Source organism: Rhinatrema bivittatum, chromosome 13, assembly GCF_901001135.1.
Source record: "Rhinatrema bivittatum chromosome 13, aRhiBiv1.1, whole genome shotgun sequence".
NCBI lineage: Eukaryota > Metazoa > Chordata > Amphibia > Gymnophiona > Rhinatrematidae > Rhinatrema > Rhinatrema bivittatum.
Genome location: NC_042627.1, coordinates 247,135 through 260,273, shown reverse-complemented (window position 1 = coordinate 260,273; position 13,139 = coordinate 247,135). Strand labels below are relative to the sequence as shown.

At 42.3% G+C, this 13,139-nt stretch overlaps 1 protein-coding gene across 2 annotated transcripts in view; it reads left to right on the top strand.

Annotated features, from left to right (window-relative positions):
- Positions 1–13,139, top strand: part of OSBP (oxysterol binding protein) — a 201,378-nt gene that overhangs the window by 23,661 nt on the left and 164,578 nt on the right. For both annotated transcript variants that reach the window (XM_029575088.1, XM_029575087.1), the window contains exon 2: positions 346–554. In XM_029575088.1, coding sequence (XP_029430948.1) covers positions 346–554 — 209 coding nt within the window. The remainder of the gene's footprint in view (positions 1–345; positions 555–13,139) is intronic.

Here is a 13,139-nt window from a genome sequence, read left to right as displayed (position 1 = left end):
TAATCAAGTTCAAGTTATTTAAGCAAAGATATATCCACAATGGCTTTTTGAAGAGAATACTGAAGAGCTGAGATTACTGCAGGGGTATATCTAGAGTGACGTCAGCTTTGAAATCTGACTCAGTCTCCCATCTGCTGGCAGAAGAGCACAATACCATCTGTCTACACTAAGGAAAACAAAATTATCAGGTAAGTAATTTCTCCAATATCCTTAGTTTTAAGACAAAAAATACTGAAAGATCTAGTTGTGAGATTTGTGGTTGGGAAGATGAAGCTAAATGATGTGGATTGTTACCCTTTCACTATGCCACCCTCTGCATCTCTTCCCCTTTTTGTTTTATTACAGATCAAAGGCTGAGATGCGCCATACTTGCCGAGGAACAATCAACCTGGCGACAGCTAATATAACTGTGGAAGACTCGTGCAACTTTATCATCTCCAATGGAGGAGCTCAGACATATCACCTGAAAGCCAACTCGGAGGTTGAGAGGCAGCGCTGGGTCACTGCTTTGGAACTAGCGAAGGCGAAAGCTGTCAAGATGCAGGCAGAATCAGGTAAGATTAGAGAATATTAAAGCAAGTGGATCAGGCATTCATTCTGAACCCGAGTAATCTATGAACAAGGCAATGTGTCAAAGAAGTCTCCCTTCAGGACTGAAAAATTAGAGGCTAAGCAACCATACAAACATGAAGAAAACAAGGTGAATAGTGGCCAAGAATAAGGATTAGAAATGTAAAGATAAAGCCAATCGAATTGTTTAAATGTAAATATCTGCTAAACTGTCACTTGAAAATTATTTTAATATAAATACTGAATAAAGAGTAAATAAAAGATGACAGATACTAAGAAACACCGGACATGGCCAGGTTTGGGCAGATTGCCTGCATTAGGGATAAAATCTAAGTAATCTTATTATAACAAAGGTGCTTACAACAGTCAAAACATACAAGTTTAGGATACAAAACAAATGTGAAAAAGCTCCTGAAAGTTCAATGTCCACTCTTCGTCGAATAACTGCTTTGCCTGATTAGAGGCTCCTCTGGTATTGGTTTCATATGGATTCTTGCAACAGATTACAGAAGATGATGGTTGAATGAGATAAACAGAAAATCTTAGAGCAACAGCACATAGAGAAATCATAAGTCTAAATAGATATAAAAAAACCCCATCACTAATGTTGATTAAAAATAATTTAATTGGGGAGGTGAGAATGGACTACTGATTTCTCTGAGGAGAAAACTGGACGAAGATTTCTTACCTAACCCAGCTGGAGCCTCCGGAAACCTTTTGGGACGCTGACGTCATCGGAGTGGGATGGGCCTGGAAGATATAAGGCCAGCCACGCGTGCCTTAGTTTGAGTTTGAGTCCGTTTCAAACCGCACCTCTTTTGAATGCTTCTTCTTTGGTAAGCATCAATTATTCTTTATTTCTTTGAATTTTCTCTTCGGTGGATAACTTTTGAACTTACCAACCGCCTCCCTTATTAAAGGACCGAATTGAATCACTTCAAACAGCTGCTGTGTGTGGACTTGGGCTTGTTCTATTAAATTTAAATGCCTCATAGTGTTAGAAAAAGAAGGGGTGCCCTGGATCCTCCCTAAACCCCGAGGAATCTGGCGCAATGGACGAGGAGGAATTAAATCGGGTGAGCAGTCACTAGTACAGGGAGCTTTAGAATTGTCTCAAGCTCCTTGATTTGACTCTGACATCTCTTTATCCCCGATTATGAGAGTGGTGCCAGCAAACCCTGCCAGGCTTAGGGCCCCAGAGTCGGAGAAGGATATGTTGCAGACTGAAGATGCCAGCAACGCTGAAGTTCCAGGGTCTCCTAAACAGGGAGAACCAAGTGAGGACGCTGGGAATTTGCTGACAGTCCAGTGAGGGGGGATAAAGGATTATTTGCTGGACTTGAATCCTCAACTCCTTCTTACATATTACAGAAACCTGATGAATTGACTTTAGAGTCATTATGGACTGCCTTTGAGAGTTTGGGGAATTTTATAGCTAATAAAATCTCTCTCTCCGTTTAATGAAATTGTACAAAATCATGAAGCAAGATTAATATCGATAGAGAAGGAATTGAAAAGGGATAAGGTTCAGAATAGAGAGGTGAAAAAATCTGGTGAATACCAGCAATCTATAATGATGGATAATATAAAAGTGTTAAATAAGTTGGAAAGCATGGAAAACCTAGCAAGAGCAAGGAACCTAAGACTTGTTAATTTTCCCAGACTAGCTCATATATCTCCAAAAGAGATGTATAAGAAGTATTTAGTTGAGATTTAAAAAATACCAGAAGGTAATATTCCCCCAGTAGTGAGAGCTTTTTACCTCCCACAAGGGAAAAGGGAAGGAGAGAATGGAGAAACTTGTGAGATACAGAATCCACTGCTTAATTTGACAGAAATGTTAGAAACTTGAGATTCTACCTTAGCTGAGCCTAGTACCATGATAATAACTCTCGCATTAGAAATGGACAGGGAATGGGTATTTAGGTTATTTTTTAAATATAGATTGAATACATTTTTTAATATGCAGGTGAGGATTTATCCCGATGTGTCAAGAATAACACAAAGGAAGAGAAAACAATTTTTGTCTTTAAGATCCCAGGTCCAACAAATAGGGGCGAGTTTCTTATTGAAATTCCCCTAGAGGTGTCAAATTGGATACAAAGGTTCAATTTATCTCTTCTTTCTGCCAGAACAGGTAGTTAATTTCTTGTCTAATAAAGACAGAGTAAAAGAGGGGGAAAGGAATACAACTCCAGCTAGATCCAAGAATCCCCCCAATTACACTGGATTTATCTCTCACATAGAAATATTTCCTCTTAGTTGTTTGGAAGGTAATGGTTATTAATTATAGTGTGTTTTTTGTTTTTTTTTCTAGAATGTGTGTTCCTTTAATAAGTATTTAGTATTGGGGATCTCTAAGACTGAAGTATTGAGTTTGGTTTGGGATATGATAGGGTTATGACTAATCCAATGATGTTATAAATATGTTTATTGATATTGATACTTCAGATTTTCTATGTCAAGATTGATTTCTTGGTATGTAAGATTACTAAAATCTTAATTAAAAAAAAAATAAAATTGTATTCCCAACAAGAAAAATGTCAGTAGTTGGAGGATAATTGCAAACTTCATCAATAATTCCTCCAACTCTATAAAAATGTTGATGCATCTTAGGAAGGGCCATCATAATAGGCACATGTGGCTAAATATGCCTTCAGTGTGCCTTTTAAATAATCATTTGGTCAAGTTCTTGTGTGGATTACATGCAGACGGAAGGCAGGGAGAGTCTCTCATGGTGACTGCTTTGTGGCAATCTAGAACGTGGTGTAGAACTGGAGGTTCCAGTTTGGGTGTTGGTCACCACCGATGCCAGCTTTTTGAACTGGGGAGCAGTATGACAGGATCGGTCGGCGCAGGGCCAGTGGTCGAAGAAGCTGGTTGTTCTATCAATCGTTAGAGACCAGAGCAGTCAGACTCGCGTTACTTGCCTTTCTTGCTTTTCTGCTGTGCTTGCACAGGCGCCCGATCAGAATTTTGTCGGACAATGTGAAATGGTGGGGTCCATCAACTGACGGGAAGAGGGGCACTAAGTGTCGAGCAGTGGCTCGAGAGGTCCAGGTATTTCACTGGGAGGAACAGCACTTAACGCAAATAACTGCATCTCGCATTTCTGGGGTGGACAATGTTCAGGCGGATTTTCTAAGCTGAAAGACATTGGGCCCCAGGGAGTGGGAGTTGTTGGACAGTGTGATGTGTCTCATTCACCTGATGGTTACCAGACTTGAACGTCAAGGCCTCCCGTATGTTCAGCAGCAGAAGAAAGCATGAGGCCTGGGGAATTCTGCTGTGCAGATTTTCCCCGTGGCCTTGAGTGAGCAAGGTACTACAGTGGATAGAAAAAGATCCAGGCGAGGTGATTCTGGTGACTCTGGTGAACAATGGCCATAGACAGGCCTCTAAAGTTTGGTCATCTATCGAATTTATTCCAATATTTTCAGATCAGGTGGCTCACGTTTGTCTTGCGGCCTAGCTTTTGAGAGAAGAAAACTGAAAAGGAAAGGTTATTCAGGTACTTATAGCCTGGATTGGCGACTGATGGAAATAGGATGCTGGGCTTGATGGACCCATGGCCTGACCCAGTATGGCATGTTCTTAAGTACCTGGCAAGTACCCAAAAACTAAGTGCATCCCATGCTACTGATGCTAGTAATAGCAGTGCCTATTTTCTAAGTGAACTTGATTAATAGCTAGTAATGGACTTCTCCAAGAACTTATCCAAACCTTTTTTAAACCCAGCTACACTAACTGCATTATCCACATCCCCTGGCAACCAATTCCAGAGTTTAATTGTGCGTTGCATGAAAAAGAACTTTTTCCGATTAGTTTTAAATGTGCTACATGATAACTTCATGGAGTGCCCCCTAGTCCTTCTATTATCCGAAAGAGTAAATAACAGATTCACATTTATCCGTTCTAGATCTCTCATGATTTTAAACACCTCTATCATATCCCCCCTCACCTAGAAAGATTTTATCAGGTGATTCATTTTAAATAAATGGTTTTTGATTGGCCACGTGCAGGTGAAAGAACCTTTGCTGAAATTCTTCTATATACTGCCTGTTGCTGTGTGCTTATCCCAAAAAGTTCCATCTGCTGGCTGACTCTGAAGACTGCTAGCCATGCTTCCCAGTGCCATCGTTGGGAGAATTGGTGAAAGGTCCCCCCGAGATGCTGGAAGCACCATGTGCTCAACGTGGGTAAGGAGTATGACAAAGGAGCTGCGCTTTGGTGCGCATCAGTGTGTGTTTGCTTGAGTCATTCAGACTCACAAGTTGGTATTTCCCCAGCTTATATCAGCACAAGCTCATCTTTGTTACGATGACATTCTAAAGGCTTGTATCTGGGATCACTGGCTACGGTAGATATGATGGCTTGCCCTGCCATAAACATCCCTTTGGCAGAGACCTATCTACCCTTCTAGCCTCCATGCTGTCTGATGATACCTCTTTCTTTCTGATACACTAATATTTTGATGATTCTGCTTATCACCAGATCTGTGTTGGGGAGTGGGGACCACCATTTTTGATTTGGTAAAAAATGCTGCCCCTGACTTTCTTTGCTTTACTGAAACTTGGTTGTATGCCTTCTAGACTATCATGATATTGCCAAACTTGGCACAAATAAGTGGGGCGTGACCTTTTAATTGCCTTTAAACAATCTCTCAAGTTATCTGAAGTAAATATTAAGTTACAACATCCTTTTGAAATTGTAATTTTGACTTCTAAGATCTTTAGCATTTTGTCTTTTCTGTTGCCCTCCAGACCGTTTATCTTAATTGTTCATTTCAGATTGTGACTTTAGTAAATTTGAGCATTAATTTAAATAGTATAAATGTGCTGGGCAATTCTAATTTACATGTGGATTAAGTACCATTGACTGCGTCCTGTGAAACTTTGGAGGTTGTGCTGGCTTTGAGACTTTTGCCAAATAGTCCATGGCCCAATTCACAAATTTGGCCACACTTTGCACCTAATTTTTATAAATCAACATATGTTGTCTCATAAAGCTCCTTGTAGAAAAACTAGGGAGATTTCAAGGTCTGATCACAAACAACTGTCTCTATTGCTTGTTTTCTCGTCTCTTTTGTTTTGGGTAAGGCATCAGCTAAAGGTTATCTTCAAAACATGAACACAGAGATGTCCTGTCCTGGCACTGAAGTCAGGCTAACCAGTCTGTAGTTTCCCGAATCGCCCCTGGAGCCCTTTTTAAATATTGGGGTTACATTTGTTATCCTCCAGTCTTCAGGTACAATGGATGATTTTAATGATAAGTTACAAATTTTTACTAATAGGTCAGAAATTTCATTTTTGAGTTCCTTCAGTACCCTAGGATGCATACCATCCGGTCCAGGTGATTTGTCACTCTTTAGTTTGTCAATCTGGCCTACTACATCTTCCAGGTTCACAGTGATTTTGTTCAGTTTGTCTGACTCATCACCCCTGAAAACCATCTCAGGAACTGGTATCTCCCCAAAATCCTCATTAGTAAACACGGAAGCAATGAATTCATTTAGTCTTTCTGCAATGGCCTTATCTTCTCTAAGAGCCTTTTTAACCCTTCTGTCATCTAATGGTCCAACCGACTCCCTCACAGGTTTCTTGTTTCGAATATATTTAAAAAAAATTTTATTATGAGTTTTTGCCTCTATGGCCAACTTCATTTCAAATTCTCTCTTCGCCTGTCTTATCAATGTTTTACACTTAACTTGGCAATGCTTATGTTTTTTTTTTATCAAAATCTTTTTTATTGGTAGTGTCTGGTAAGTAACAACCATAGAGCACTGAGAACAGTAGAACAATATACACAATAATAAGGAAAGGAAGCATCAATACAGGTATTACCCAACACTCCATAACATTTTGTATTTTCATAGGGAAGTGGGATCCATACGGATACCCTCAACCCCCCCCCCCCCGTCCAAACCTCCCCAGCAAGCATACCACATTCATCCCCTTTCACTTCCCAATCAAACCACCCCCCTCCCCCCCTCAGGAACAGTCCAGTCCGAAGTATATCCATTCAGTCTAAGTTCGTCCTGTAGCTCCGCAGGTAAAGCCAACACACAGGAATTCCAACAGGCGCAGTAAGTTTTATCCAGAGGTCGATGTCCCAGCGAACATGCCATGCGTTCCAGAAGAGCCATATCAGCCATACGCCGGGCCCAGGCAAGGTAGGAGGGGCTGCGGCAGGGGTCCAGCCAGTCCGCCAACACCGTGCGGCACGCCAACATAACCGCCGTCCTTTCAAAGCGTGACTTGGAGCCGCAGCCTAGCATCGTGGTCGGGATAGAGCTACTAATCAATATCAGCCCCGTAAGGCTAGTAGTGGCTCCCGTACACTGATCGATCACAGTCATTATGGCAGTCCAAAACGCCCGTAAAGAGGAGCAGGCAAAGAGTCTATGCGCCAAAGTCCCAACCTGCAAGCCACATTTAAGACACGTGGAGGTGGGTGTAAGCCGCATTTGATGTCGCCGGACATCGTCACAATAGAGCCAATGCAGAATTTTAAATTGCACCTCTCGAAGCCCAAGATCCGGGAAATTTTTATTAAGGCGTACAAACTGTGCCAGCACCTGAGCCCCCGACACAGGATTGCCAAGTGCTTCCGTCCATCGGGCCGCCAAATGAGAAGTTCTATCAATGACACGAAGTTTCTGCCCCACAGTCTTCCATCCAGTGATAGTATTAGCAACATATGCAGTATCAAAGAAGGCGTCGGCAAACTTGACCTCCTCAGCCAGCGCAGCTGCAGTCCACTGATGAGAACGGATGTAATGTCTGGCCTGAAGAAAGGCATAAAACTGCTTCGATGAAAGATGATAAGTCCTTTGTAACGTAGCAAAATCCAACAATTGACAGGCATTTGCATCATACATGTGATAGATAAACATTAAGCCTTTATTTGCCCAAGAGTGAAAAATAGCCCCACTATCTTGACCCGGCAAGAATTCCAGATTCCGTACCAAGGGGAGGAGTAAAGACCGAGTCCCTGGGCACGGATATAGCCGCCGCCACCAAGACCAGGCCTTAATACAGGGATGCAGAAAAACTGCTGGGTAAGATACACCAGCCCGGTCCACTGCTCTGGATTGCAGAATACTGACAGGAGAAAAAGGTGCAGACATGCTCAGTAGCATGCCAGCCGCGCAAAACTTGTAAGTACCTGTCAGCCATTCCCCGATGAACCTCAACTGGCAGGCCACATTATACAAGCGGAAGTCTGGCATATTGAACCCTCCCCGCTCCCGCTGCAATTCCAAAGCAGGATAGGGTAGCCGCGCCCGCTTTCCCTGCCACAAAAACTTTTGGATACTGGAGCGCAAGCGCCTGATATCCCTCCCTGTTAGCCAGCAAGGAACCATGTGCAAGACATACAGCAATTTGGGCACAACTACCATTTTTATCAATGCACACCTACCAAAAAACGATAGTGGGAGGGAAATCCAAGCAGTCAATTGACTGCTTAATTTCGCTATACAGGCGGTGACATTTAGAACATACAATTTCTTCAAATCCCTGGGAACCCAGATCCCCAAATACTTCAACCGGGTCGGAGCCCATTGAAATGGGAAAGGGCCCCCCCACTTGGTCGGCAAGCATTCATCAAGGGCCAACGCTTCCGACTTAGAGTAATTGATACGCAAGCCAGCAACCAGCTGAAACTGATCGAATAACCGGACAATCACTGGAACACTTTCCCGTGGTTTACCAACAAACAACAAAACGTCGTTGGCAAATAAGGCAATCTTCAAGGGATAGCCACCCACACTAAGACCCCAAATCTCCCTGTCGCCCCGTAAACGGATGGCCAAAGGCTCCAAGGCCAGGACAAAGAGCAGGGGAGACAGAGGGCAACCCTGCCTAACACCACACCGAATAGGAAAGGCCTCCGTAGGTAAGCCGTTCACCAAAATGGTAGCACTGGGGTTAGTATAGAGGACAGAGAGCCAGCGAAGGAATGGGCCATTAAACCCATATTTCCCTAAAGCCCAAAACAGGTAATCCCACGAGAGCGAGTCAAAGGCTTTTTCAGCATCAAGACTCAGTATCAAGGCCTCCTCCCGGGACTGATAGCTAAGAGCAGCTAGAAGACGGCGAATATTTCGCACTCCCTGTCTGCCTTTCACGAACCCAGTTTGGTCTTCCTGAACCAAGGCCGGGAGAAAGTTCTGTAAGCGGGCAGCAAGGACAGAAGACAAAATTTTTATATCCACATTAATCAAGGAGATGGGCCGATACGACCCCACCTCCAGGGGGTCCTTCCCCGGTTTAGGGAGGACCACTATGACCGAACGGTTAGCATACTCTGAAAGAGGGACATCCTCCAACAAATTAGTAAAGTAAGCCTGTAACGGGGCCAGAACGGGAAAGCCTAAGAGTTTATAATACTCGGACCCAAACCCATCTTGTCCGGCTGCCTTGCCTAGTTTAAGATTTTGTATTACAGAGTAGATTTCTTGGGAAGTAATAGGACCATTTAATTCCAGGAGATCCTCCGGCTGGAGCCCCGGCCACGACAGCCCTCGAAAAAAGCTCTCCGCCTGACCCCCCCCCATAGGTTTAGTATCATAAAGCTGAGTGTAATACGCTAAAAAACGGGCCGCTATCGCGTCCTGACTAGTCTGATGGACTCCATGGACGTCTCGAAGACCCGATACTACCGTTTTCAGTCCCCTCGGCCGCACCAAATGCGACGGCAATGCTTATGTTTTATCCTATTTTCTTTAGATGGATCCTTCTTCCAATTTTTTAAGGATTTTTTTTTTTTTGGCTAAAATAGCCTCTTTCACCTCACCTTTTAACCATGACGGTAATCATTTTGCCTTCCTTCCACCTTTCTTAATGTGTGGAATACATATGGACTGCGCCTCTAGGATTGTATTTTTAAACAATGTCCATGCCTATTGAACACTTTTAACCTTTGCAGCTGCACCTTTCAGTTTTTTTCTAACTATTTTCCTCATTTTATCAAAGTTTCCCTTTTGAAAGTTTAGTGTTAGAGCTGGAGATTTACTTATTGTCCCCCTTCCAGTTATTAGTTTAAATTTGATCATTATGATCACTGTTGCCAAGTGCCCCCACCACAGTTACCTCTCTCACCAAATCCTGCATTCAACTAAGAATTAAATCTAAAATAGCTCCCTGTCTTGTTGGTTCCTGAACCAATTGCACCATGAAGCAGTCATTTATTACATCCAGGAACTTTGTCTCTAGCAAGTCCTGATATTACATTTACCCAGTCAATATTGGGGTAATTGAAATCTGTCATGCAACCCAACAAATCATGAAGCAAGAAACCCTGCACATCCAAAAGATCAAAGTGCAAGGAAAAGACTAGCAAGTCCACCTCAATATTTATAGTTAGTTTAATGAAAATTAGTTTTCAGCACTTATTCAATGGCAACTCCACATACTTTCAAACCAGTCAGTCAAAGTCCCCCGACACGGTCTCGTGTTTCGCTGGTGGCTGCATCGGGAGGGACCATAAATTCAATATAATCTACAAAGTAAAAGAGATAACATAGGCGGACCTGATATATATATGGCTGTACAATATTGAACAAATTCAAAACAGAACATACCTTGTGTATATATCACGGAGCGCATCGGCCCTCATTCCTGTCAACTATTTAAAGAAGCGGTTTGGCGCCAAAACAGAAGCTATCGCGATAGGCTCAACCCAAGCCCCGCCCCCAAACCTCTCATCCGAACAGATGCCATTCAATATCTTTATTTAGACCTCTGGGATGGACTGTAGATAACGTAAAAATCCATTTTTGTTCCCTTCTGCCCAATATTTCAGCGTAATCACCTCCCCTTGTTGGGGGTATGACAACCTCTAAAACTGAAAAAAAGGAGTTCAGCAATAGTGTGCTGACATTGAGCCCAATGAGCTACAAGAGGTTCATCCATCCTTAAAAGACGGATGTTAGAGCAATGTTCGATTATGCGGGTCTTTACCATCCTAGAGGTCTTGCCTACATACAACAATGGACACGGGCATTGTATCACATATACAACACCCTTGGTAGTACAGTCCAAAGAGCCTCGAAGTTTAAAAATGCGGCCAGTATTGGGGTGAATAAAAGAATCTGACATTGAAGTGTGGGTGCACATCGTGCAGTGGCCACATGAACTGTCCTGGCCCCCCCTGGTATCCCTCTCATTCCTGATAAAGCTGGCATGCACCAACTGGTCCCAGCAAGCTTTCGCACTTATTTATTTTATTTATTTATTTAGCTATTTTCTATACCGGCTTTCACGACCAGGGGTCACATCAAACCGGTTTACATTGAACAGTTTGTGCATTAAAACATAGAACTGGAACAACTAACTGGTGCAGAAAATACAGTTACAATGAACAGGGAATTATACAACTGGGAGAGTGGGAAGAAGAAGAAGAAGAGAGTATAACAATTAATAGAAATGCATTTACAATGGATCTTTACAAAATATGTAACTTAAAGACCCAGACTGAGAGCAGTCCTGGTCTGGAGTAGGTGGTGGATGATTAAGACTTTATAGTGGAGTTATGAGATGATGCGAACTCTGACAAAGTAATTAAGGGATAATATTAACATGGGTTAATCTAAGATCGGAAAGGCTTCTCTGAAAAGCCAGGTTTTTTTTCTCATACTTACCTGTTACTCTTGGCCCTTATTAGTAACTTTTTGGTTCTAGTTTCCTTCCACCCCTACCATTGATGTAGAGAGCATTGCTGGAGCCGCAACTAAATGAAATATCTAGCTTATTTGGTTAGGGGTAGTAACCGCCGCAATAAGCAAGCTACTCCCATATGTATTTGTTTACCCAGCCTGTGCAATTCAGCCCTTGTTGGTTGGTTGTTGTCTGAATATAAATCCTCTTTTCTTCATTCCCCCTGCCATTGAAACAGTGAGCTGCAATGGATATGTATTCCAAGTGAAATATCTGGCTTAATTGATTCGGAGTAGCAACCGCCGAAACAAGCAAGCTACACCCATGCTTATTTGTGAATGCAAATCCTTTTTTCCACATTTTGTCTTGCCGTTGAAGCATAGAGCAATGTTGGAGTCGCATTAACCGTGTGTATGTTTATTGAATAAGGGTATTAATCTTCAGGTAGTAACTGGCTTCCAGGGATGATAAGCGCCTGCATTCCCAGGTCTACCTAGCTGATAACTATTTATGGCCTTTTCCTTCAAGAACTAATCCAGTCCTCTTTTGAACCTCACAACATTAGTTGCCTTAACTAGGTCCTTCATCCACAGATTCTATAGCTTGAGTATGTGCTGAGTGAAAATATACTGCATACGATTTGTTTTAAAACTGCCGATCGTTAGTTTCATGGAGTTTCAATTAGTCCTAGTAGGTTAAATAACTGTTAGCTATTTACGTGTTCCACCCCACTCATGATTTTATAAATTTCCCTTTTTTCCAAGCTAAAGAACCCTAATCTTTTCAGCCTTTTTTCCATTAGGGAAACTTTTTCATCTCCATTAGGGAACTTTTTCATCTCCTTTATCATTTTTTGTTGCCTGTTTCTGTACCCTTTCTATGTTCATTTTGAAATTCTCACTTTTGTTCTCTATTCCTTACAAAATAATTTCTAATATTGTATTTGCCTTTGACCGCTGCTGCCTACTGAGCTGAAGATTTCAAGGTATTTTCCACAAGCTCCTTTTCCTGGATGATGACTCCCAATATAGAACCCAGTATTGTGAACTGTAGTTTGGATTATTTTTTCCTACATGCATTACTTTGCACTTATCCATATTAAATTGCATCTGCTGTTTAGAAGTCCAGTCTCAAAAGGTTCTTCTACATTTCTTCACAGTCCACTGCTGTTTTAATGCCTTGAAATAATTTTGTATCATCTGCAAATTTGGTCACCTCACTTGTCATTTTTTTTTCTCCAGATCAATTCTATGAGGACAAGCCAGATGATAGCCGCCATGTTTTCAAACAGCTGACGCTCTGCTGTGACCGACGTGCTCGCCCGCACATGCGCAGTAGAGCTGCTCTCTACTGCGCATTTGCGGCACGTCGGTCAAGCTTCATTATTAGGTTGATGATCTGGAAAGGGGTGCGATGAGTGAGGTGATCAAATTTTCAGTTGACACAAAATTATGCAGAGTAGTTAAATCTCAAGCAGATTTTGATGAATTGCAGGAGAGGACCTTATGAGACTGGAAGATTGGGCTTCCAAATGGCAGATGAAATTTAATGTGGACAAGTGGAAGGTGATGCGTATTGGGGGAAAAATAACCCTTGCTGTAGTTACACGATGTTAGGTTCCATATTAGGAGCTACCTCCCAAGAAAGAGATCTAGGCATCATAGTGGATATACATTGAAATCATCGGCTCAGTGTGCTGTGGCAAACAAAAGAGCAAACAATGTTAGGAATTAAGAAGAGAATGGCAAATGAAAGGATAATGCCTCTGTATCGCTCCTTGGTGAGACCGCATCTTGAATACTGTGTGCAATTCTGGTCACTGCATCTCAAAAAGATATAGTTGCACTGGAGAAATTGCAGAGAAGGGCAGCCAAAATAAGTGGCATGGAACGGCTGCCCTATGAGGTA